The sequence below is a fragment of the Prinia subflava genome, chromosome 2 (genome assembly GCF_021018805.1).
Source record: "Prinia subflava isolate CZ2003 ecotype Zambia chromosome 2, Cam_Psub_1.2, whole genome shotgun sequence".
Taxonomy (NCBI): Eukaryota; Metazoa; Chordata; class Aves; order Passeriformes; family Cisticolidae; genus Prinia; species Prinia subflava.
The window spans coordinates 113,750,638-113,773,369 of record NC_086248.1 but is presented as its reverse complement, the minus strand read 5'-3'; the positions used below and the strand labels follow the sequence as shown (position 1 = coordinate 113,773,369).

General features: G+C 55.1%; 3 protein-coding genes across 4 annotated transcripts; all 3 read left to right on the top strand.

Moving 5' to 3' along the window:
* The first annotated feature begins 162 nt into the window (after positions 1–162).
* POLR1B (RNA polymerase I subunit B) lies at positions 163–13,914 on the top strand. The gene is made up of 15 exons (XM_063391728.1): positions 163–372; positions 446–613; positions 2,305–2,451; positions 3,273–3,405; positions 4,408–4,544; positions 5,014–5,237; positions 5,963–6,134; positions 6,973–7,144; positions 7,943–8,224; positions 8,760–8,893; positions 9,322–9,492; positions 10,072–10,228; positions 10,852–11,048; positions 11,448–11,701; positions 12,532–13,914. The coding sequence occupies exons 1-15, from the start codon at positions 247–249 to the stop codon at positions 13,409–13,411; spliced, it is 3,354 nt and encodes a 1,117-aa protein (XP_063247798.1). The 5' UTR covers positions 163–246; the 3' UTR covers positions 13,412–13,914.
* A 345-nt stretch (positions 13,915–14,259) lies between these two features.
* On the top strand, positions 14,260–19,716 carry CNPY3 (canopy FGF signaling regulator 3). Of its 2 annotated transcripts, XM_063391731.1 has the most exons (8): positions 14,260–14,379; positions 14,523–14,834; positions 15,015–15,056; positions 17,964–18,087; positions 18,214–18,310; positions 18,706–18,828; positions 18,995–19,112; positions 19,244–19,716. In XM_063391731.1, the coding sequence occupies exons 1-8, from the start codon at positions 14,328–14,330 to the stop codon at positions 19,447–19,449; spliced, it is 1,074 nt and encodes a 357-aa protein (XP_063247801.1). In that variant the 5' UTR covers positions 14,260–14,327; the 3' UTR covers positions 19,450–19,716. The 2 variants fall into 2 exon arrangements, with proteins under 2 accessions (XP_063247801.1, XP_063247800.1); XM_063391730.1 differs by lacking the exons at positions 14,260–14,379; positions 14,523–14,834; positions 15,015–15,056 and adding an exon at positions 15,694–16,267.
* Positions 19,717–20,284: 568 nt separating this feature from the next.
* On the top strand, positions 20,285–22,498 carry GNMT (glycine N-methyltransferase). Its single transcript, XM_063391741.1, has 6 exons — positions 20,285–20,577; positions 20,663–20,790; positions 21,061–21,174; positions 21,690–21,832; positions 21,988–22,109; positions 22,201–22,498. Exons 1-6 carry the CDS (start codon positions 20,372–20,374, stop codon positions 22,370–22,372), a joined length of 885 nt encoding a protein of 294 aa, XP_063247811.1. The 5' UTR covers positions 20,285–20,371; the 3' UTR covers positions 22,373–22,498.
* Positions 22,499–22,732: the final 234 nt, after the last annotated feature.

Here is a 22,732-nt window from a genome sequence, read left to right as displayed (position 1 = left end):
GGGGCGTGGCCTCACGCGGCGGGGGCGGGGCCGGGCGCGGGGCGGGGGGCGGTGCGCGGGGGGGCGGGGCCTCACGCGGCGGGGGCGGGGCCGGGCGCAGGCGCGAGGCGGGGCCTCACGCGGCGGGGGCGGGGCTGGGCGCGAGGCGCAGGCGCGAGGCGCAGGCGCGGGGCGGGGCGGGGGGCGGCGCGAGCCGCGCACGCGGCGGTCCCCGCGGGCCGCCCGCCGTGAGGAGCCGCGCGCGCCATGGCGGACCCTCACCCGCACCGCCTGCGGCCGCCGCGGCGCGGCGCGACCCAGCGCGACCTCACCAGCGCGCACATCGAGTCCTTCAACTACGCCGTCAGCGAGGGCGTCTACCGCGCCGTGCAGGTGCGGGGCCGCGGGGCGGGGGGCGCGGGCCCGCTCCCGCCGCCGCCGCCGCGCTGACCCGGTGCCGTTGCAGGATGTGCCGCCGGTGGAGTTCGCGCTGAGGGACACCCGTGTGGCGCTGGCGCTGGCCGGGGTGTCCATCGCCCCCCCCGCCGTGCCGGCCGGGACGGTGTGCCAGGAGAGGAGGGTGTTCCCGGCCGAGTGCCGCGGGCTCCGCAGCACGTACCGCGGCAGGATCACGGTAAGCGCCCGGCCCGCTCACGCTGTCCCCGCCGGCGGGGCTGCCTGGGCCCCGCACGGTCCCTGTCCCGGCTGAGACCCGCGCTGTGTAAAGGCCCTTCCCGACTCACCGGCCTCAGGGGGTGCTCGGGAGCGCTGCCCCGCCGGGCCCTGCGGTGTCGATGATGTGAGGCCTCGCAGCTTTTCCCTGCACATCAAGCTTGTCGCGGTCCCGGCCCCGGTGCCCTTCTTCCCCTTGTCACGTTTCTCCCTGCCAGCAGCCAGCCAGCCTGGAAGACTTTGGGTGGACACCGGTGACATCCCAGAGAGAGCATCATCCAAATCCTGTTTCTGCAGGAATCCAGGTTTCAAAAGCAGCGTTGCTCCTATAGAGGAGTCCAGAGCTATAAATCTCTCCCGTTCACAGGTTCATGGTTTTCCTCAGGTGCCTTTGAAGTTTGCCCAGAGAGGAAGCATCCCCAGCAGATATTTTCCCTCACAGTGTGAAAGGATTGCACATTGCTGTTTTCTGTTAAAATGGTGTGGTTGTGTCCGAGCTGATTACTTATGTGAGGCACCTGGCACAAGGGAATGCTTGCTTGGAATTTCAGGTTTTTGCTCGTTTTCTTTTTCGTTGTTGTTTTATTTCTTTGAAGCTGTGCACTTTACTGTGATAAAAGCCACTCTAAGTGCAGTACCTTATCTGAAAATGAAAGTGAGATTGTTCATAGCTGTATTCCCAGTAGATCTCAGATTTTCCTGAGCTAGAGTTGATTTTATTTTTCTTATCTGAATTATTTCCATTTTTTTTTTTTCCACTGTCTGCCTGTTTAATTTTTTTTTTTTTTGAATGTTTGGAGCAGCTGGAACAATTTGCTGTGCATGGTGTGAAAACACATAGCCTTGTGCTGGGTTAACCTCCCCCCTTCCCTGCCCATGCACAGCAGAAAGCAGTCGGTACTCATTCCCTGTTACCACCGGGCTGAGGCAGGTGTAGACCAGACTGCAGCACTCTCTGCTAGGGCTACCCCATGGATTTCAAGGTAGCTTTTCCCTTTCCCAGTGATTTCTGAGGCTCAGTTCACTCATTTAGCTGCTGCCAGGTGTTGAACCCGTGTTCTTGCATTGCAGTGCCAGCGTTTCTCTCCCACATGATGGCAGCTCTTTCAAAGCCCATCATTCTGCACGTAAAGTTAGGATTCTTTGCTCCCACAGTCTTCCTGCCGGAATTTGTTAATAAATTTTCATTCCTGCATGCTTTTATTTCTTGCTTTTCAGGTCACTCATGAGCATGCTAAGTGAAGAAAGGAAGGATTTTGTCAGGCCTTGAACACTTGCTCTCTTCTTCTAACTTCTCGCTGTTACCTTCTGAAGTTTCCTTTCCTGTCCTGTGGCTGCCTTTTTTATTTAGGCTGCTCTGTCGAAGGGTCTGAAAGGCAAAGGAGGCCAGACCAACCTTGTTCACTGACCCAGCAGCTTCTTTACCAGACTCTGGACTTGAATGATTTTCTTCTGTAAACCCACGTTGACTGTTCCCCTGAGTGTCATCTTTATACATGCATCTTTTAAAAAATCATTGTTATTATTGTTACCATTTGACAGTGATACAAGTCTGTTGAACTGCTTGTGGTTGTATGAAAGGTACAGTTAATACAGCAGGAAATATTAAAAGGGCAACTTAACTCTCTTACTGTCGGTGTTGTATCACTGTAGGCCGACATCAGCTGGTCAGTGAATGACGTGCCACAAGGGACTATCAAGCAGCCCTTAGGGTATATTCCAATCATGGTCAAGTCCAAATTGTGCAACCTCTGTGGTTTTTCTCCACAAGACCTTCTGCAGCACCACGAGGAGGAGGAGGTAACGGGGGTTTGCGGGTCAGCAGAGTCTGTGTTTTACCTGAGCAGTCTGTCAGGTCACCTTCTCTTTGCAGGGCTCGAACATTTATATTTTGTTTCAAGTTTGACCTCCCGTTTTCTCTTGGGAGCAGATTGTTTGTGGGGGCTTGATGAAGCAGCTTGAGAGGTTTGCAGTCATGGCTGTTGTTGAACAGAGGGGTCTGTTTGGTGTATAGAACCTCTCGGCTGCTGCACAGCAACTCAGAGTGCTGTGAAGGGCACTCTGCAGAGAGAGGGATTCAGAGAACAGGCATTGAAAGAGACATTTCCATCCCCAGTTGTCTGCTGCAGCTTTTTCCCTGTCTCCCCAGTAGCGTGTTAGCTGTCTGTGATTGAATACAGAATTATTTAGCGCTGCATTTTGAACACACTAAAAAAGAGAGGGCAAACTATGAAATAAAAAATCAGAAAAGTAAGCCTGTATGTGACTAGACAGAGATCTTTTGCTCTGAAAATCCCTCTGGTTTATAAACTCAAAATGAGAACTCCAGAGTGCTTACTCTAAAAAGTTAATGTTAGCTCTTCAGAGATGTTTCACTGATCACAAAGGTTTTTTCTTCCTCTGAGTTGTGGGACATGCATCCTTTTCCTTGCACTCTGCTACATTTAGACTTCATAAGTCCCTGCTAAAGAGTGCAGCCTTTCCAAAAGCAGTGCTGAGTCATGTCTTGCTAGTTCCCACTGAATGTCTGCTTTTCGTGTATAGTACAGGCTTTTTCTTTTACTCACAACGCCAGTTCCGAGTTTCTAAGTATATTAAAATGATTTTTCTTCTCCTGCCAGGAAATGGGAGGCTACTTTATAATCAACGGCTTAGAAAAAGTAATCAGGATGCTGATTATGCCCAGGCGAAACTTCCCTCTGGCAGTGACAAGACACAAGTGGAAGAACAGAGGCCCTGGTTTCACAGAGTATGGTAAGCTCAGCTCCAGCAACTGCTGGAGGACAAACAGGAGGGACCATCTGTAGCTGAATTTTGGTCGTTTGTTTTATTACAGTTCTTGTGTAATGTTAATATTTCTTGCTGCATGTAAGAATAAAGGGTAAACACGCCACCATGGTGGTACAAGCAAGAAGCTGGGAGCTGCCTTGTGGGAGTTACCTGAGCTACCCATGGGGAGCAAGGAGATTTTATTCCAGGCTTTGCAGTACTTGTCACCTTGTGTTCTGTGGAAGGTGTAACTAAAACCCCACCCTCAGTACAAGTCAGTGTCATCTGCTGCACTCGTTTCACAGGTTGTCCATGCTTCATGGTGGCAGATTTAATGTCCATGAAGTAAACTAGGTTCATGACTGCACCTTCCTTTTGTCATGTATACTTAGCAAAAACAGATTAAAGTTTAATTAAGCTGGAAAATGTTAAATAGCTTTTTAAACTCAGGTGTTGCCAGTTGCTGATTTGACTGGACCATGGTGCTCGAGCACACACGGTAGTTCCACGCTAGTTTATTTCAAGGCAGTACCAGATTAGATGGGCCTTTTGAGTTTTATTTTTCTTTGTCCTGCAGTGGATAGTGTGGGGCAGGAGCAGGAAACACTGCTGCAGCACTGCCAGCCAAGCACAGAGACAAGGGTGCAATCAGGAACAGTACTTGTGTGTTCCTCTGTCCTGCAACTGAAGGTGACAAACAGGGTAGTTGAGGCCTGGGTCTTTCTTTAAAAACTTTCTGCACCTTCCAAGCCTCTCAGCCAATGTGCTGGCTGTCCTGAGGCACAGCCCTCTTCAGCTGAGGGCTGAGTTGAGCTGGTGGGTTTATTTGAAGTGGCACACTGACACTGGAGTGAGCCATCTGCCTCATGTGCTCAGCCATCAAGCACCACAGATTCTCTCATGAGTTGTCTCACACCTCCTTGCACATGGCACAGCTGTGCAGCCCCTTGGCTTTGTGCAGCTCCTGCTGATGTTGTGATTTTGCAGGGCTGCTGATGCACTGTGTGAGGGATGAGCATACTGCAATAAACATGAACCTTCACTACTTGGAGAATGGCTGTGTCATGGTGAATTTCATTTTTCGCAAAGAGTTGTTCTTCCTCCCCTTGGGATTTGCTCTGAAGGTAGGCACTGAATGCTTGTGTGTCTGTATTGAATAAATACAGAAGTCTTGCAAAGCATTTTTATTTTAAGTAATGAGAAGAAGCTAATTCCACTTGGAGTATTTTCAGTCAGCTTTCCTATTCTGGTTGGAGAAAGGTCATCCAAACTGTGTATCACTAATCAAACCCTCAGTCTGCAGCAGAGGAAGTGACTGCAGGGACAAGAGAGGAGGGGAGAGTCACACTCTCATGGTTTTGTGGGGTTTTTCTAATGAATGGTCTGGATGGAGATCATTCTCGGTGTAGGAATATCCCCTGCATTTCTCTCTAAGCCTCTCAGCCCCACAGCATTTTGCAGTTCTCATTGTGGAAGGGCATTTCTAGAGCACTGAAAACCTAAATCATGGGCTGCCTTATTCTTTAGCTGTATGGTGTAGACAGATGTTGTAATGACCTTATTTTTCTGACCGGATAAACTTCTGTCTCTCAGGCATTAGTTAATTTCCCAGACTACCAGATTTTTGAGGAGCTGGTGAAAGGAAGGGAAGAGGACACCTTTTATGTGAACTGTGTCACTGAGATGATGAGAGCGGTGGTGGATGCCGGCTGCTTGACCCAGCAGAACGTCCTGGATTACCTGGGGAAGAGCTTCAGAGTCAAACTCAACCTGCCCGAGTGGTACAGCAATGAGCAGGCTGCAGATTTCATTCTGAGGTCTGTGTGTGGGTGTCACCCACTGCCCTTGGGCAGAATTTGTAGGCATGTGTGAGAATATTATGATGATGTGTATTTTATTGGATTGACACAAGCACTCCCAAAGCAGTTTCACAAGAGGGTGACAGTTTTTGTTTAGATGGGATTTTTATGATGTCATTGATGAAGAACACAAAAGGTTGAGGAAGAGGAGGTTAAAGCTAGCTCTGTGACTGCTTGAGGATCCATTTGTTGAACAGAAATACTACAGTTTATTATCACTTTTACACAATCTCTGTCAGCTCTGAATAATTGCTATCTTTTAAAATAGCAAAAAATTAATGCTTTCAAGTCGTCTTCTTTCATGAAGTAAGTTAGAAAGCAGTGGAAGAATTGGCTTTGAGACTGTCAGTGTGGCAGGCATTCAACTAAAAAATTCATTGTTCTGGTAAAGTAGGTGTTTGCTCTTCCTCCAGCTGTAGGAATTAGGTGTGGTTTTCCTTTTTTGTTTGTGCCCGACTTGCTCAGCCCACAGTTCTCCATACGTGGCTTGGTAGCAGTGGAAATTTGGAGTTTCTGTGGCAGGACACTGACAGTGCTAACAGAAGTATTTTGTAGTTCACATCTGCTTGCCCTGTTAGGCTTTTTATTTTAAAAAATGGTTTACAATTATTTAGGAGAAACTTGAAGGACATGAAGCTAGCATGAAGAGATCATGGTGGTTCTCCTTCTTTCTCTTCCTTCAGCAATTGTATCTGCATTCACCTGACCAGCAGAACTGAGAAGTTCTACCTGCTGTGTATGATGACCCAGAAGCTCTATGCCTTTGCCAAAGGGGAGTGCATGGAGGACAATCCAGACAGCCTCATGAATCACGAGGTGCTCACCCCAGGACAGCTTTTCCTTATGTTCCTAAAGGTAAGGTCATGGCTCCCACGTCTTTAGATTTCTGTATGGATCAGAAAGTTGCTAATATGCCTCTGACTTAAACAGGTAACTTACTGCTGAGCTATTCCAGTTCAGTTTATAGGGATGCCTCATTTTAGGATGCTGGAAGGAGAGTAGTGGTGTTCAGAGGCTTGACTGTCCCGTGAAATTCACTGTGGAGTAGTAGTTCTCATCCCCAAATAAGAAACTTCCCTTAGTTATTACATAATTCTTTAATCTTTCTTTTCTTTTTTAGCATTGTTTTGTTGAAAGACTGTAAACAAACTCTACTGTTTGAGTGGTTTGAAAGTAAACTTGGGGAAGCATTTTAGTGCTGTACAGAACAGCTACCAGGAACCAGAAAGAGTTGCTTTCCTGCCTAGCCCTTGCTCTCAGATCAGCAGGGGAGTGAGTTAACAGCCCCTTTTTTTTCCAAATCCTAAGATCCTAAATAGTCTAAAGCATACAGCAGACAGAGTGTACACTGTATACAGAGCTGTCCTTGTGGTCATGTTACAGGTACAGTTTCTGCTTTGGGTTTTGTCTGTGCTCTGTGAAATTGTGTTATTGTACTTGGTTTGCCAGACTCATCACCATTCTGGGTGGAAGTGATTGCCAAGCTGTTGGGTGGGTGTTTTCCTTTCAGTTCTGTGTTGACATATACAGTCAGCATCTTGACAGAATGAAGTTCCTTAAAAGTTGTCCATCTTGCTAATATCAGAGGAGTTCTGTAGCATGTGCAGCTGATGTGCTTAGATTAGAACTGATGTTCTAATTCAGGCCTTTCCTGTCCTGTTTTAATTTAAAATCTCTCTCTTTTAAACCATAGGAGAGGCTTGAAACCTGGCTGCAATCTGTTAGGTTTGTTTTGGAGAAAAGAGCAGAAAAGGCAGATATCAGCCTGAATACAGACAGCCTGGTGAAGGCATTCAGCCTGGCACCAGACTTCACCAAACCCTTCGAGTATCTGCTGGCAACTGGTAACCTGCGGTCTAAAACAGGTAAATCTGCAGATTTTAAATGCCTTTTTTTCTTTTCTCCCTGTAAAAAACAGAATGAGGAACAATGTAAAATTGCGCTCTTGACTTGAAACGACTGCTTGTAGGCGGACGTTGTACACTGAAACTGAATTGCTAAAACGGGTGTGAAGGAAGGGATGGCTGAGGAAAAAGGCAAGATTTATGCACAAGCATAGGCACTGTGTGTGGTATAGAACAGGTTAGTTATAAAAGCAAAGCTTCTTCCAGATGAGTAGTTGAAATTAAATTTAGCAGTGTCCAAAGCAGTGACCATAATTTGATTTGCCTTGCCAACGATTTTTTCTTCTTAGAAGGTGCAATGTAAAACAGAGAAGGGGCATTTTTTTAATCAGAAATGTCCCATTAGTCACATGAGCTTAAATGGAGAGAAACTGGTTTGCTGATGTAATTCAGATTTATCTGATGCTTCCCTGAACCGTCCAGTATGACAGTGTTGTACTGGAGTGCCCACTAGAAAATGAAATTAAAAACCTGCAGAATTTTGGTAAAACATACTAGCTGCAAATTCCTAGTTGCTTCACTGGCAGTTACTTCCACATGTATGTAAAAGGAGCTAGATTTTAAGGAATAGCTTGGAATTTAAAGTCTCTAGGTCTCTCACAGGTCACTGAGTTACCTGTGCACCTGCACCCCCCTTGTTGGAACCCAGTGTGAGCATCTTCAGGGGTTGTCAGTGCAGATCTAGAAACTGTCCTGTAACAGGATCGTGCATTTGTTCAAGCTGGGTGAGGTCCCACGCGCGTGTCCCTTTGTCCCCAGGGCTGGGCATGCTGCAGGACAGCGGCCTCTGCGTGGTGGGGGACAAGCTCAACTTCATCCGCTACCTCTCGCACTTCCGCTGCATCCACCGGGGGGCGGCGTTCTCCCAGATGAGAACCACGACGGTGCGCAAGCTGCTGCCCGAGTCCTGGGGCTTCCTGTGCCCCGTGGACACGCCCGACGGGGAGCCCTGCGGGCTGATGAACCACATGACGGCGCTGTGTGAAATCGTCACCGAGATGGTGCCCGTGGCAGACATCCCGCCCCTGCTGTGCTCCCTGGGTGCGTTTCACTGCCCCGTGCTTTGGGGAAGGGTTCTCCAGGCAGCATCACAGCACGCTGCTCAGCTGAGAGGGTGAAATCCAGTTTGGCCTGTACTTCCCGGGCTTCTGCTTAGGGGTAAATAGCACATTGCTTGCACAGGCACAGCAGCCTGGAAAATTCAGTGTCAGTGTCACTCAGTGTCAGTGTCTCTCGGCTGTGTGCAGTCGAGTGAGGATGTTCACTGAAGCACAAGCAATTTCTCACAGCTCTGAGAAACTAAGCAGTAACTTTGTAATTACTTGAATTGAACTGCAGTGCACTTGTGATTACCACAAAAATGGGAATCCTTATTTCAGTCAGAAAAATGGGGAGGGGGATGACATTCTAAGTTGTAAATGTTTTTATTTTCCATTGAACCTGTCTGTGGCTTTGCCAAGAATTTTTTGATGTCTCAGAAAGTTTCTTGGTGTGAACTGAGATGTGCAGAAATGACTTCTGTGGGTTTTTTTATTTTTTCTTTGGCCGTTCCTCCCATCTCCCCGTGTTGCCACAGGTGTCACCCCCGTGGACGCAGCCCCAAGCCAGCCTTACTCAGAGTGCTACCGGGTTGTGCTGGACGGCTCCGTGGTGGGCTGGGTGGAGCAGGAGCTGGCTCCCGACATCGCACAGACCCTGCGCCGCTTCAAGGTCTGTTGTCTTGCCTGAAAAGCTTCTTAGCTAAACATCTTCAACACACAGTGCTCAAAAATAGCAATCTTTGGAACTTCTTATGTTTCCATTTCTTTCTTTATTTTTTTTTAAATCTGACCAAATAAGTTATCTTTGGCTGTATATTAGTATTGGACTGTGCTTTTCTGTTATCTTTTTTTTAATCCGTATGTTTCATCTGTTGGTTTACAAAGTTACAATTTTTGAAAGAACATTTTCTTGGAAAAGGTAAGATACGACATACTCCTTTTTTTTTTTTTAGTGGAGGTTTTTCTAAAGTATTTCTTCTCTGTATCTTTTTATTAGTGGCTACACCTGTGGTTGATATTTCCATTGTGTGACCAGGTGGATGCAGTTTAGTTAAACTTGGCTTGTGCTTCTGGACAGTTATTTCTTTGCACCAACAGATAACACAAGAGAAGAGGTTTCCTGCACGGGCAGAAGTGGTCCTTATCCCCATGACAGGAAAGCCCAGCCTGCATCCTGGGCTGTTCATTTTCACCAGCCCGTGCCGGATGGTGCGGCCCGTCAGAAACCTGTCCTATGGAAGGAACGAATGGATTGGCACTCTGGAACAGGTGGGGCTTGCATGTTCCCATGTTACAGAGGTACCTGGCATCTGAAATGGGCTTCAAAAATATTTCTGAAAAGAGCTGAGGACGAGGCTTGTGTTGAAGAGCTAGAATAGGTGACAGAAGGGGGGTTTTCACTCCTGCAGTTTGATTTCTGGTAAATGTTGTAGCTGGATTGTAGAGCTCTCTTTGAGATCTTCAGATCTGCTCTCAGTATTAACTTTGTGAAGATTTGAGGTGAAGGATTGCTGTGTTGTGTGTACCATGTCATCTTGTGTTTGCCAAATGGCTCCTGGGCAGCCAACCAGTGGATTGCTGGGGAGCTCCTCCACCTGGAGCCATTAAAGTGGGAGACAGAAAGGAGGACACATTTCTGCAGTTCTGTATTTCAGGCTTCCTTCCCTTCCAGCTAGTCTGTCATAGGTGGCTTACCAGCTATTCAGTTTGTCTTGCTCATACACTGAGGTGCAGACAACAACCACAGCTAAAATAGAAACAGATAGAAAGACACTGGAGACAGCCTGGTTTTGTTCCCTTTCCTGAAAGAAGGAAGTGAGCAAGCATTATCCCATTTGATGTGTGCAGATCTTCATGAACGTGGCCACGCTGGAGTCAGAGGTGGTGCCTGGAGTGACCACGCACCAGGAGCTCTTCCCTCACAGCATTCTGAGCGTGGTGGCCAACCTCATCCCCTTCTCCGACCACAACCAGAGTCCACGGAACATGTACCAGTGCCAGATGGGTGAGTGCTGTGGCACCCAGTGCTGCAGGACCCTGGGCAAGAGGAGTAACCCCTCATTAGCACCTCCAGTGTGTTGAATTTCTGACAGTATTATCAGAAAGATGCCCTTAAAACACTACCTCTTTCTCATACTTGTCTGCTAGTAGCAATATGACTGTTCAGAACTCGATTCTCTTGGCAGGATATTGATATTTGCTGCAGAGGCAAATGCTTTTTGGCCTGGAAATGTGTAACATGGGCCTAACTCAGGGAAACACCAGGAAGAATACATACACATCCCCCCCAAATGAAGAAAACAAAAAAACACCACACAAAAACAATACCCAAGTAAGCAAAACCAGAAAAACCACACCAGCCTTAGTGGGGATTTTGAAATTGAAGAAAAAACCCCAGATCTCCTGAAAAAACAAAAACAGATGTAGTCCTTATGAAATGCTGTGAAAGGAATTGAGTATTGTACTTCATAGAAAAATTATAGCCAGGGTTAGGGTTATTGCAATTACTGCAATTATTAAATTCCAAGGGGTTTAAAATTATAATCCCTCTAAATTTGTCAGTATTTCCAGTTTTTTATTAACAAGATACACAGAGGAATAAATCCAAGTGTCCCTCCTTCCCTCCAGGAAAGCAGACCATGGGGTTTCCTGTGTACAACTACAGGGATCGCTCAGATAACAAGCTGTACCACCTGCACACCCCCCAGAGCCCTCTGGTGAGGCCCAGCATGTATGACTATTATGGGATGGACAGCTATCCCGTTGGCACCAACTCCATCGTGGCTGTCATCTCCTACAGTGGCTATGACATGGAAGATGCAATGGTGAGGCACCAGAAGGAAAGAATCCTGCTGTGCTGTGAAGGAATTTCATGTGGGGGACTGGGAGCAGGGGTGATGCTCAGCTGGGAAGAAGACCCTGCTTTCTGTCTCTGCTGATCCTCACACTGCTTGGGCAGATTCAGCAGCACAGTGGTTGTGTTATTACAGCAGGCAGTGCTGGAGGTGCTGGGAGCAGAGCAGAGCTTTGTTTGTCCAAGGCAGTTGCCTTCCAGCTTTGAAAAATACGAGGGTTGTGCAAGGTTTAATCTTTTTGGAATGGTGACTTACTGGAGGCTTCAAAAAGGCAATGTTCCATTTTGATCTGATGCTTACCTTGGTAAATGTTTTCTTTTTTTGAAGTTACCAGCAAATCTTTAATAGGCTTTTGTTTCTCCTTTTTAGATTGTCAATAAATCTTCGTGGCAAAGAGGATTCGCTTATGGAAGTGTAATCAAGGTGGAGAGCATTGACCTTTCCCTTAAAGCCAGCAGGGCAGGTGATAATTTAGTATTTGGCATCAAGCCTGGCGATCCAAACGTTGGGGAGAAGCTGGATGCTGATGGACTGCCTTTTGTTGGGGCTATCCTGCAGCCTGGGGACCCCTTCTACAGCTTCATGAACCTCAACACAGGGGAGACCTTCACTGTGTACTACCCGTGAGTACAGCTCATCCCTCCCGGCCCTGCTCATCCCTGGGGAGAGCAGCTGGCCCTTTCCTGCAGGTGTTCCCTGTTCTCCTCACAGAACAGTGTCCATGGCATGACAGAGAGCATGAAGCTCATGCTGGAGGGGACTCCCAGGCATGTGTCACATCTGTTCTCTAAGCCAGTGTGTGCTGCACAGCTAGCTTATCCCAGGATGATATTGTTTTGGTGATTTGCCTTGGCTGGTTGTGTGTGGACATGATAATAGTTAAGCCTGCAGCAGACCCCTCTGGCACATGGAATATCAGGCTCATGGAGAAGGAGCACACCCCTAAGGAGAGCACTTTTTACAAAGCTCACACTGTGCCTTCCCTTCCTGCTCTGAACTTCCCTCTCTATTGAAGAACTGAATCGGGTTCTTTATTTTGGGGTCCCATCACCATTTTGGGGTATGGTGTGACTTTATCAGTGGTGGGGAGAGGGGCTGCTGCCTTAACACAATGGGAATGGCAGTGGGGTGCAGTTTATCAGGTACGGAGTGAGATACTGGTGAACCAGGTTGAAATGATCCTGGTTTTAAAGCATGGGTGGCACATTACGTGATCACCTGAAAGTGGTACCTGAATGGCACTTGGAAGATGCCTTTTAATTGCTCCCTTGCCCCAGTTCTTACATAGTCTGAGTTCTTTCAGTACTGAGGAGTACTTTGAAGAATGGTGGTTTCTCATCTGTCCAAAGGCATTTTATAGGTGGTTTAGGTTTTTTTCTTCATTTTCCTTTTGAAACTAAAAATCATTAGCAAACCTGACCCCTTTGCTCTGATGGTTCTTCCACTTACACAGGAGTAAGGAAGTGGGCATTGTGGACAACGTTAGGCTGTGCAGCAATGACCGTGGCACTGGGAAGTTCAAGAAAGCCTGCATCACTGTGAGGGTTCCCCGAAACCCCACGATTGGGGACAAATTTGCCAGCCGTCACGGGCAGAAAGGCATCCTGAGCCAGCTGTGGCCCGTGGAGGACATGCCCTTCACGGAGAACGGGATGGTTCCGGACATCCTCTTCAACCCTCACGGCTTCCCCTCGCGCATGACCATCGGCATGCTGATCGAGAGCATGGCGGGCAAGTCGGCAGCCCTGCACGGCGTCTCCTACGACGCCACTCCCTTCACCTTCAGCGAGAAGAAGTCTGCTCTGAAATACTTCGGTGAGACTTTGGCGAGGGCGGGTTACAACTTCTTCGGCACGGAGAAGATGTACAGCGGCATCAGCGGGGTGGAGCTGGAGGCAGACATCTTCGTGGGGGTGGTGTACTACCAGCGCCTGCGCCACATGGTCTCCGACAAGTTCCAGGTGAGGACCACGGGGCCCCGAGACGCTGTCACCAACCAGCCCGTCCAGGGGAGGAACGTGGAGGGCGGGATCCGCTTCGGCGAGATGGAGCGGGACGCGCTGCTGGCCCACGGCACGTCCTTCCTGCTGCAGGACCGCCTGTTCAACTGCTCCGACGGCTCCGTGGCCTACGTGTGCACCGGCTGCGGCAGCATGACCTCCCCCGTGCTGGAGAAACTGTCCCGCTCCTCTGTCACCAGCAGCAGGAGGTACTCCTGCTCCATCTGCGGCGAGGTGGACGCCATCGAGGTTGTCCCTGTGCCCCACGTCTTCCGCTACTTTGTGGCTGAGCTGGCAGCCATGAACATAAAAACAAAGCTCAGTGTGGAGTAGGTTGGTCTTTGGCATGGTGGTAGTTGGAGGGAGGAGGCATCCTCCCTTATCAAGTTATCAAGTCTTATCCTTGTCCCTGAGTTTCTGGTATTAGGTCAGTGCTCGGGTTCTTCAAAAGAATTCAAGATTAATTTGATGTTTGTATTGTGACAGGGTGGGTGCCAAGCTGTAGGGCAAGGAAAGATGGCTCTGCTGGTTTGTTTGCACTTCCTAAAGGATCACCAGCTATTGAGATGTGTATGAAAATCAGGCAATACTGCTGCTCCTCCCAAGCTCCTGGGTTGAGGGTGATGGGGTTCTTTGAGTGCAGGCTGAACTGTAGGTATGAAGAGGTCCTAAAACAGCACGAATGAATGTTGGAAATTACAAAAAATTATATATTTTTGGTTTTTTTCAAGAAAAATCTTTGAAAAATTATGCCTTAAAGATGGGTTTGTGTTAAAGTTACAACGTTTTGTACACGTTTTGTTTTTCTTTATTTCAATAAGAAATATGACTTCCAAGTGCCTTGAGTCATAAAGAAGGGAGCACAAAGTTCTGCTGTGTAAAGTCACAGCCTTGACTGCAAGTACCCAAGGCTGCCCTGCCAGGTGTGTCCTGCAAGTGTTCAGTGACACCAGGCCGAGCCGTGCTGCGGTTTGGGGTTTGTTTTGGTGCGTTTCGCTGAAGAAGAATAAAGCAGAGGCATTTCCAGCCTGCCTTGTGCATGTGCAGCATGGATAGTGGAGGACCGGAGCTCGTCCTCCCCCTCGGTCCCAGCGGCTGCCACCCCGCCCTGTCCCGGCGCGGGGGCTGTCCCGGGGGCGGGGCGGAGCGGGGCCGTGCCGCCGGCGGGGAGCGCCAGCCCCGGCGGTGGGCGGTGCAGCCGGAGCTGCTGGCGGGGTGAGCCCTTGGCAGCCCGTGAGCTGCAGCTGCCATGGAGCTGCTCCGGGTGGTGCTGGCTGCCGCTCTGCTCCCGCTGCTGCCCCGTGAGTACCCCGGGACAAACCCAGGAGGCAGAAGGGCCGGGTGTCATCCAGCCCCGATGCAAAGGCTGAGCTCTGCCGAGCTGGCAGCCGTGCTGGGTGGGATGTGTGAGGGGAGCAGTGCCCCTAAACCTTGTCTCCCTCAGCTGGCAGGGCAGCTGTGCCACTGCCTACGCTGACCCGGCCATTGAGCATGGTGCTGGCTGGGCAGCGCCGGCAGCTGGTGGTGTGCGTGGTGAGCGACCTGGCCCCCGGCTCTGGCCATGCCGTCTGGATCTCCGGTGGGAATGGTAGCATCCTGCAGTCCTTTGCCTACGGGACCTCCCAGGAGGATGGTGGCACCGTCTGCTCCGTCTCCCTCCTCTCCAGTGACCCCCCGCGCGAGAGAGAACTCGCCTGCCACGTGGGGGCCAACAGGACCTCGCCGTCCCACAGCTCCAGCCCCATCCGCATCGCGGGTACGGCCCTGCTGCCACCCCCTGTGCCTGCCCGGGCCCCTGAGGAGGGAGCTCGGCACGGAGCAGGTGTGAGGCCCAGGGGCAGACGTTGCTGTCCCCATCACAGGAAGGGGTTTGTGGGCAGCCCTGCCGTGCACCTGGTGCTGCCAGTGTCTCCCCAGCTGCTCTTTCATCCCGCAGGCAACGAGGAGGCGGCAGAGCTGTGCAGCACACCTGGTGAGTGTCTGGCCTCGGCCTGGTGGCAATGTCAGGTGCCAGGGAGAGCCCTGGCAGTGGCTGGGGCTGTGTGGTGGTTGGGATGGGGTTTCCCCTCAGTGTTGTGGGACTGGGGAAGAGGGAGGGAAGCTTCACCTTGGAAGAACGGGGAAACTGTGTAGAGCCCAGGACAGCATGAGGGTGACATGGGGTGTCTGGGATGCATAAAGATCCCAAGTCTGCCCGAATGTAGCCCCATGGTAGGCCTGGATAGGACGTGGGGGCAGTGGGGTGTCTGTGGCAGGCATCACCTCATCCTTCCATTGCAGTGTCACCAGCCTCTGCCTTGGCAGCCCTGCTTATGGCTGTCCGTGTGGTGCTGCTGAAGGTCCTGCTCTCTGATGCTGTCCTCACCTCCGTCCTCCTCGCCCAGAGCTGAGGCCATGGGCAGCTGCCCGAAGGGTAAGTGCCCCTGGTTTGGTGTAGGGGTGTGGAAGCCACTGGAAATATTCTGGAGACTGGTGAGAGGACCCCCAAATGGAGGAGGGAGGAGACCCAGTGTTGGTTTGGGGAGGTACAGGGTGGGAATCTCGGTTTGGGTAGAGGAGAGAGAGGGGCTGATGCGTTTCTGTGGGTGGCAGGACCCCGGAATTACCCGGAGGATGGAAAGGGACCCCAGATGATCCAGAGGCCGGGCAGGGGCCCCGGGGTACCTCTGGGGGCAGTGTCCGGGATCCAGAGGCCGGGCAGGGGCCCCGGGGTACCTCTGGGGGCAGTGTCCGGGATCCAGAGGCCGGGCAGGGGCCCCGGGGTACCTCTGGGGGCAGTGTCCGGGATCCAGAGGCCGGGCAGGGGCCCCGGGGTACCTCTGGGGGCAGTGTCCGGGATCCAGAGCAGGGCGGGGCCCCGGAGGGTCGGGCGCGCACCCCGGGGGCCGCGGCCGCGTGCGCGCCCTCCCCACGTGGGCGCCCGGCGGGACCGCCCGGGGGCGGGGCCACGGGGGCCGCGCGCCGCTGGGATTGGCCGGCGGGGATTGGTCACGCGGGTCTCGCGCGCCTCCGGCATTGGCCCGCGCGGCGGGGTCGCCATGGTAACCGGGCGTGGCGGGGCAGGAGCGCGCCCCGGAAGCGGTGTCATGGCGGCGGCGGCGGGGGCAGCGTTGCTGATGCTGCTGATGGCGGCGGCGCTGGCGAGGGGCGACGACTCGGACTGGGTGCGACTGCCCAGCAAGTGCGAGGGTAAGCGGGGCCTCGGGGGACCGGGGTGGGCGGCGCCGCCCGCGGTCTGCCCGGGCGGGGGTTGCTGGTGCGGGGCTGCGCCCTCGCGGGCTGCCCCTTCGGCCGCCTCCTGCCGCGGGCACCGCTGTTCCCGGTGATCGCTTGATCGCCTGTCGGTTCCTAGCTGGGACTGGTCGCGTGTGCTGCTCTCAGTTGGGTCTCCGTGATGCTTCCTGTCCGAGTATCCCTTTGGTTCGTAGGCAGTCCAGGGTGGGTCATGACGGACATTTGCTGCCTGGTGCGCTTTCCTCTGTCTTTGCTGTGCAAGCGCATGTGGAGCTGGACAGCAAAGAGAAAATTATAAAAAAAAGAAAGAAAAAAGGAAGTTCTTTACAAAGCTTTCCCAGCCGGGGAAGCAGCTCTGGAGATGCTGATGTCCGAGTTCTGCTGTGGCACCAGCGTCACCTCAGAGAAGCATCAGAGCAAGCACTGACCACACTCTGCTCCTTTCCTGCCCAGGCTTGCAACCTGTGCCAGTGCACAGCAAAAGCTGCGGGAAGGATCTGGATAATCTGGATAACGGGACCCAGCCCTGAGCACTCGTGGCATGTGTGGGGACACTGCAGCAGGTGTGGTTTGGAGGGGCCCATCCCTGAGCTCCGAGTTCCAGGGGGCTGCAGGAAGGAACGATCGTCCTGCCTGCGGAAGGGCCGCGGTCGCCTGCAGCCCCTGGACCAGCACAGCAAGGATTGTGCAGGAGGTGTGCACAGGGCATCTCAGCGCGTGCCTGGGAGCTCTGGAGATTGTGCCTCGCTCTCTGCCTGCCTGGGGCATCCCTCAGCTCACATAACTGCCTAGGAGAAGACAGTGCCTCATTGCTGACAGAGCATTCCTGCTGGAGCTTGGCCCTTCTCCTAAAGTGGAGCTCGAAGAAGAGGTGGCTGCTGACAAACAGGACCCCACAGCACTGGACAAAGCTTTCTCCAGCCTCCTGAGACCCCAGTTTTGGGGGAGGAATGGCCACACCATGCCTGGCTTCCACCTTCCACATTCCCACTTGTAAACCCCTGAGATATTTCTTCTGCTGTCTGTTTCTACAGCTCTATTGGGCTCTTTTTACAGAAGAAATAAAGCTTTTTTTTAGTTTTATAAAAATAACCCCGCACCGTGTTTCTAAGTCTGTTGACGATACGGTCTCTGCTGCAGGCAGAGTCCCAGGTTGTGTTGCTGGAGCTCGCAGCCAGCGCCCAGCCCAGCGAGCCCTGCCAGCTGCTGTGTCCCCAGTGTCCCCAGAGCACTGAGAGCACAGAGTTAGTACCAGGTGGGACGTGCTGTCATCACGAGGAGAAGCTCTGGGCTGCACTGGAACTTACATTGTGAAAAGAATCCCTGCTCTTCCAAAAGGAAGAGAGCAGCTTGTGGCAGGGAGGTAGAGGTTCTGGGGGGGAAAGCTGCAGGCTGCCCTGAGCCTGTGTGACTTCCCAGCTGTGCCACAGCAGCTGGTTTGCACTGAAGCATTGCTTTGGGTGCTCCTGCTTCCAGAGTTCTCCAGTGGAAGCAGCTGAGCCATTCCTGGTTATTCCTTTGGATGGCCAAGGTGTGTTTTGTGCTCACAGCGGCCTTGGTGTGCCCAGTTGCAGGGGTTGGTTCTCGCTGCTGTCCCACTGCCTGTCAGAGCAGTGACACCCCTAAACCCTGTGCTCTCTCCTTCCCACAGTGTGCAAGTACGTAGCCGTGGAGCTGAAATCCGCCTTCGAGGAGACGGGCAAGACCAAGGAGGTGATCGACACCAAGTACGGCTTCCTGGACGGGAAGGGCTCTGCTGTCAAGTACACACAGTCGTAAGTGGGAGGGCACGGGAGTCTCCTGCTGCTGCCGCAGCCTCCAGAGCTTTGGGAGGCTCCCCCGAAGCCCTGGCTGTTGCTGGGGCCCACGCCAGGCCTGAGCCCTTCCTCCTCTCCGTGCAGGGACATCCGGCTAATTGAGGTGACAGAGAACATCTGCAAGCGGCTCTTGGATTACAACCTGCACAAGGAGAGGAGCGGCAGCAACAGATTCGCAAAGGTGAGGGCTGTTCCTCCACTTCCTGCTCCCCATCCTCATGGCGGGTGCCCCACCCATCCCTTCACTGCCAGAGTGACAAACCAGGCTCCTTCTCTCCCTCCTCTGGATCCCCTGGCAGTGCCTGGTCACGCTGCCCCCCAGTCAGGGGGTGCTGCCTTTGGTGGCAGTGGGCAGGCTCCGCTGGCAGGGAGGGAACCAGGGGCTGTCGTCCCCTTGGGTTTGGGACCAGGTTTGCAGAGGGGCACTCACTGCCGCTTGAACTGTCCCCTGGTGACGCTGGTGTCCCGGGGATGTGCCCACGGCTGGGCAGGGTTGTGCGGCTGACAGCGGGAGGAGAGAGCGGGAGCCCTGCAGGAGCAGCGTCCCTGACCAGGCAGTGCTGCTCCCCCTCACAGGGCATGTCGGAGACGTTCGAGACCCTGCACAACCTGGTGCACAAGGGCGTCAAGGTGGTGATGGACATCCCCTACGAGCTGTGGAACGAGACCTCCGCCGAGGTGGCTGACCTCAAAAAGCAGGTACCTCGCCCCGTGGGACCGGCCCTCAGTGGCTGCCGTGACCCTGTGGGCTGGAGTGGAGGGGGGAGAGCATCCCGGGCTGCACTGCTGGGAGCAGGGTGCTGGCAGGAGCCTGGTCCTGCCACTCCAGCACGTGTCTGGAGCCGCGCTCTCCTCTCTGCCCTAGTGCGATGTGCTGGTAGAGGAGTATGAAGATGTGATTGAAGATTGGTACAGGCATCACCAGACAGAGGATCTCTCCCAGTTTCTCTGTGCTAACCACGTGCTGAAAGGAAAGGACACAAGTAAGTCCTGGCTGCTGCCAGGGGCTAAAAAGATGCAGGAATGCTTGGGAGGGGAGGGAAGCCTTGCTGAAGCATGGGGAGCCCTGCCTCTCCATCAGAGCCCCCACTGCCCCTCTCTTCTCTTTTCCTAGGCTGCCTGGCAGAGAAGTGGACTGGCAAGAAGGGTGATTTGGCAAGCGTGGGGGAGAAGCAGAGCAAAAAGAAGAGCGGGAAGAAGAAGAAAAAGGGCCAGAAGGATGAGCGCGAGGGAGCTGCCAGCCTTCCGGACGCAGGGGAGGCCCTGGAGGGGGTCCAGGAGCAGGCTCCGCTCACCCACAGCCCAGCTGACGAGCTGTAGGCACGCAGCCCCTGCCCCCGGGGCCGCCCGCTCCGGGGTTTCGCCCCGCTGTGCCTATGGGTACCAAAGGAAAAGGGACTTGTGACCCGGGGGACACCGGAGCGCCCGGCACCGCCCTGCCAGCCCGGGTGCCATCCCGTGATCAGGTGTCGCACAGCCGCGGACCCAGCCCTGCCGCGGGCTCCAGCTCCGGGCGGCCGCCAGCGCTGCCCCGCCGCCGGCTCCTCGCACACCGCCGGGACTGTAAATAAAGACGTTTTCCCCAGAGTCGCCGCCGCCACTGCCGGCCCTGCTTGTGCTGCTGCTGGGAGCGGGATCAGCGCCGCTGCGGCCCGGGGAGGCCGGTGAGGGCCGGGCGCTGAGGGGAGGCCGGTGAGGGCCGGGCGCTGAGGAGCGGGTGCTGAGGGCCGGGCGCCGAGGGCCGGGCGCCGAGGGCCGGGCGCCGAGGGCCGGGCGCCGAGGGCCGGGCGCCGAGGGCCGGGCGCCGAGGGCCGGGCGCCGAGGGCCGGGCGCTGAGGGCCGGGGCGGTCCGGGCCGGGCGCTGAGGGCCGGGCGCTGAGGGCCGGGGCGGGGCGGGCGCTGAGGGGCGGTCCGGGGCGGGCGCTGAGGGCCGGGCCGGGGCGGGCGCTGAGGGCGGGGCGGGCCGGGGCGGGCCCTGACCCCGCCAGGCGAAGGTCGGGGCCGTGAGGGGGCGCGGCGCGAGCGCTGCCGGGCTGCGCTGATTGGCGGGGCCGCTGCCGGGGGGCGGGGCCCGGCGGGGGCGGGAGGGGCGGGGCCGGAGCTGCGATTGGCGGAGCGGCGGGGGCGGACGCGGCGGGGATTGGCGGAGCCGTGGGGGCGGCGCGCGGCGGGGGCGCGGCGCAGCGAGGCTGAGGGGACGCGGCCGAGTCCGGGTCGGGTCGGCGGCGGCGGCGGCGGCGGGATGGTGGACAGCGTGTACCGGACGCGGTCGCTGGGAGTGGGGGCGGAGGGGCTGCCGGACCAGTACGCGGATGGGCGGGCGGCCCGCGTGTGGCAGCTGTACATCGGGGACACGCGGAGCCGCACGGCCGAGTACCGCAGCTGGCTCCTGGCGCTGCTCCGCCAGCACCGCTGCCGCTCCGTCCTCGACGTGGCCTGCGGCACCGGGTGAGGCCCCGCTCCCGCCCGCCTCCCAGGTGTGTCCCTTTCCCCTGCCCGGGCCCCCCGGCCCCGCTGACAGCCGTGTCCCCAGGGTGGACTCCATCATGCTGCTCGAGGAGGGCTTCCAGGTGACCAGCGTCGATGCCAGCGACAAGATGCTTAAGTACGCGCTGAAGGAGCGCTGGGAGCGGCGCAAGGAGGAGCCCTTCGACCGATGGGGTGCGGGGGCCGTGGGGGCCGGGAGGGGCCGCGGACAGTGATATTCTCCCCCAGACCACTGTCTTGGACAGTGCTCGGGCCGCTCGTCTGGGTGGCCTTGCTGCGGGGGAGACCTGCCTGTGACAGCTGCTCGGCCAAGACAAGCCATGGTCCCTGCCTGTGTGGCTGCTGGCCAGGGCCTGGGAAGGGCTGGGTGATGCTGGGCTGGGGTCTCGCAGGCAGGGGAGGCTCTTGGGTGTCCCTGCCCTCATCCATTTCTCTGTGCTGCAGTCATTGAGGAGGCCAACTGGCTCACACTGGAGAAGGACCTGGAGAAGCCAGGGGATGGGTTTGATGCAGTCATCTGCCTCGGGAACTCCTTTGCGCACCTGCCTGACTTCAAAGGTGAGTTGGGGCAGGGGAGAGGAGAGGAGGGGGAGCACCTATGCATGTGTGCATAGTGTCTTCCAGCGAGCTGAGGACGTGTCCTAACTCACGGCATTAGTGGGACAGGATTACACACAGGGGAGCTGCTGTTTTGTGGCTTATCTCCAGGGAGGGTGGAGCTGAGGCCCCACTGCCCCAGTCGGGGACGTGAGTGGGCCCACTGGGGTTTCATGGTCACAGTGGAGTTTTGTGCATCAGTCACGGGTCCGGCAAGGCTGGAGGCACACTCAGACTTGTGCCACAAAGTCGGGTGGTGGGTTTCCCACGTGGCATGCTCTGCTCCAGTGAGGCTGAGGACGTGCCTGAGCTCATGCCAGGGTGGGGCTGTGGGTTCTCCAAGCTGAGATTTGGGGGAAGATGGTAGGGGCAGGTACCTGTGTGTGCGTGTGTACGTGTGTATGGGTAAGGTGAGGCATATGGGCTGTGCCATGGGCTACAGCCAGTGCTTGGAGCTGCCATCGTTTCCTTTCCAGGGGACCAGAGTGAGCACAAGCTGGCCCTGAGGAACATTGCCAGCATGGTGCGGCCCGGGGGCGTCCTGGTCATTGACCACCGCAACTACGATCACATCCTGGCCACGGGCTGCGCGCCGCCCGGCAAGAACATCTACTACAAGGTGGGTGCCTGGCAGGCCCTGCCCCATCCCAGCCCCCTTTGCCCCAGCCCCACGTCCCCAGGGGGGCCGGGTGGGGCAGGCAGCAGGGCTGTGCCCAGGCGGGGGGGGGCTGCTGAGTCCCCGCAGGACACACACGTCCTCCTGTGGTCTCCCAGAGCGACCTGACCAAGGACATCACCACCTCAGTGCTGCTGGTAAACAACAAGGCACACATGGTGACCCTGGACTACACGGTGCAGGTGCCCCCCACCGAGGCGGGGGCAGACCCCGAGCTGAGGTGAGAGGAGCTGCAGGGGCGGCTCCCGGCGTGGGGGCGGCTGGCGCCGTGCCCCGCTGTCCCCCGCCTCACCGGCGCCGCCTCCCTGCAGCAAGTTTCGGCTCTCGTACTACCCGCACCGGCTGGAGGCCTTCACAGCCCTGCTGAAAGGGGCCTTCCAGGGAAAGTGCCAGCACAGCGTCCTGGGCGACTTCCAGCCCTACACACCGGGACAGGCCCACGTGCCCTGCTACTTCATCCACGTCGTGAAGAAAACAGGCTGAGGGGGCTGCGGAGATGGGACTGTGGTGGCGGAGAGCTCCAAGCAACTGTGGGTCCAAGCAGGGGGTGGGGACATGGCTGAGAGCCACCTGGGAGACCCCTCCCCTTAATTAAGAACACTTGTGAGAGCTGCCTGCGGTCATGGTTCGTGTGTCCCTGTATGGGCAGGGTATGGGGCAAGGGGGACCCTGTGGAAGGAGGTGCCCAGCCTGGGGGCAGCGCAGGATGGGTGCAGGCACAGCTTCCCCGCCAAGTCCCCAGCCTCAGGTGCCACCAGCGTGGGGCTTGGGGACCCCCCTGAGGCAGAAGGAGGGATGAGCTGGCTCCCAGGTGCTTGCACATCCCAGGTGAGTCCCTGCAGC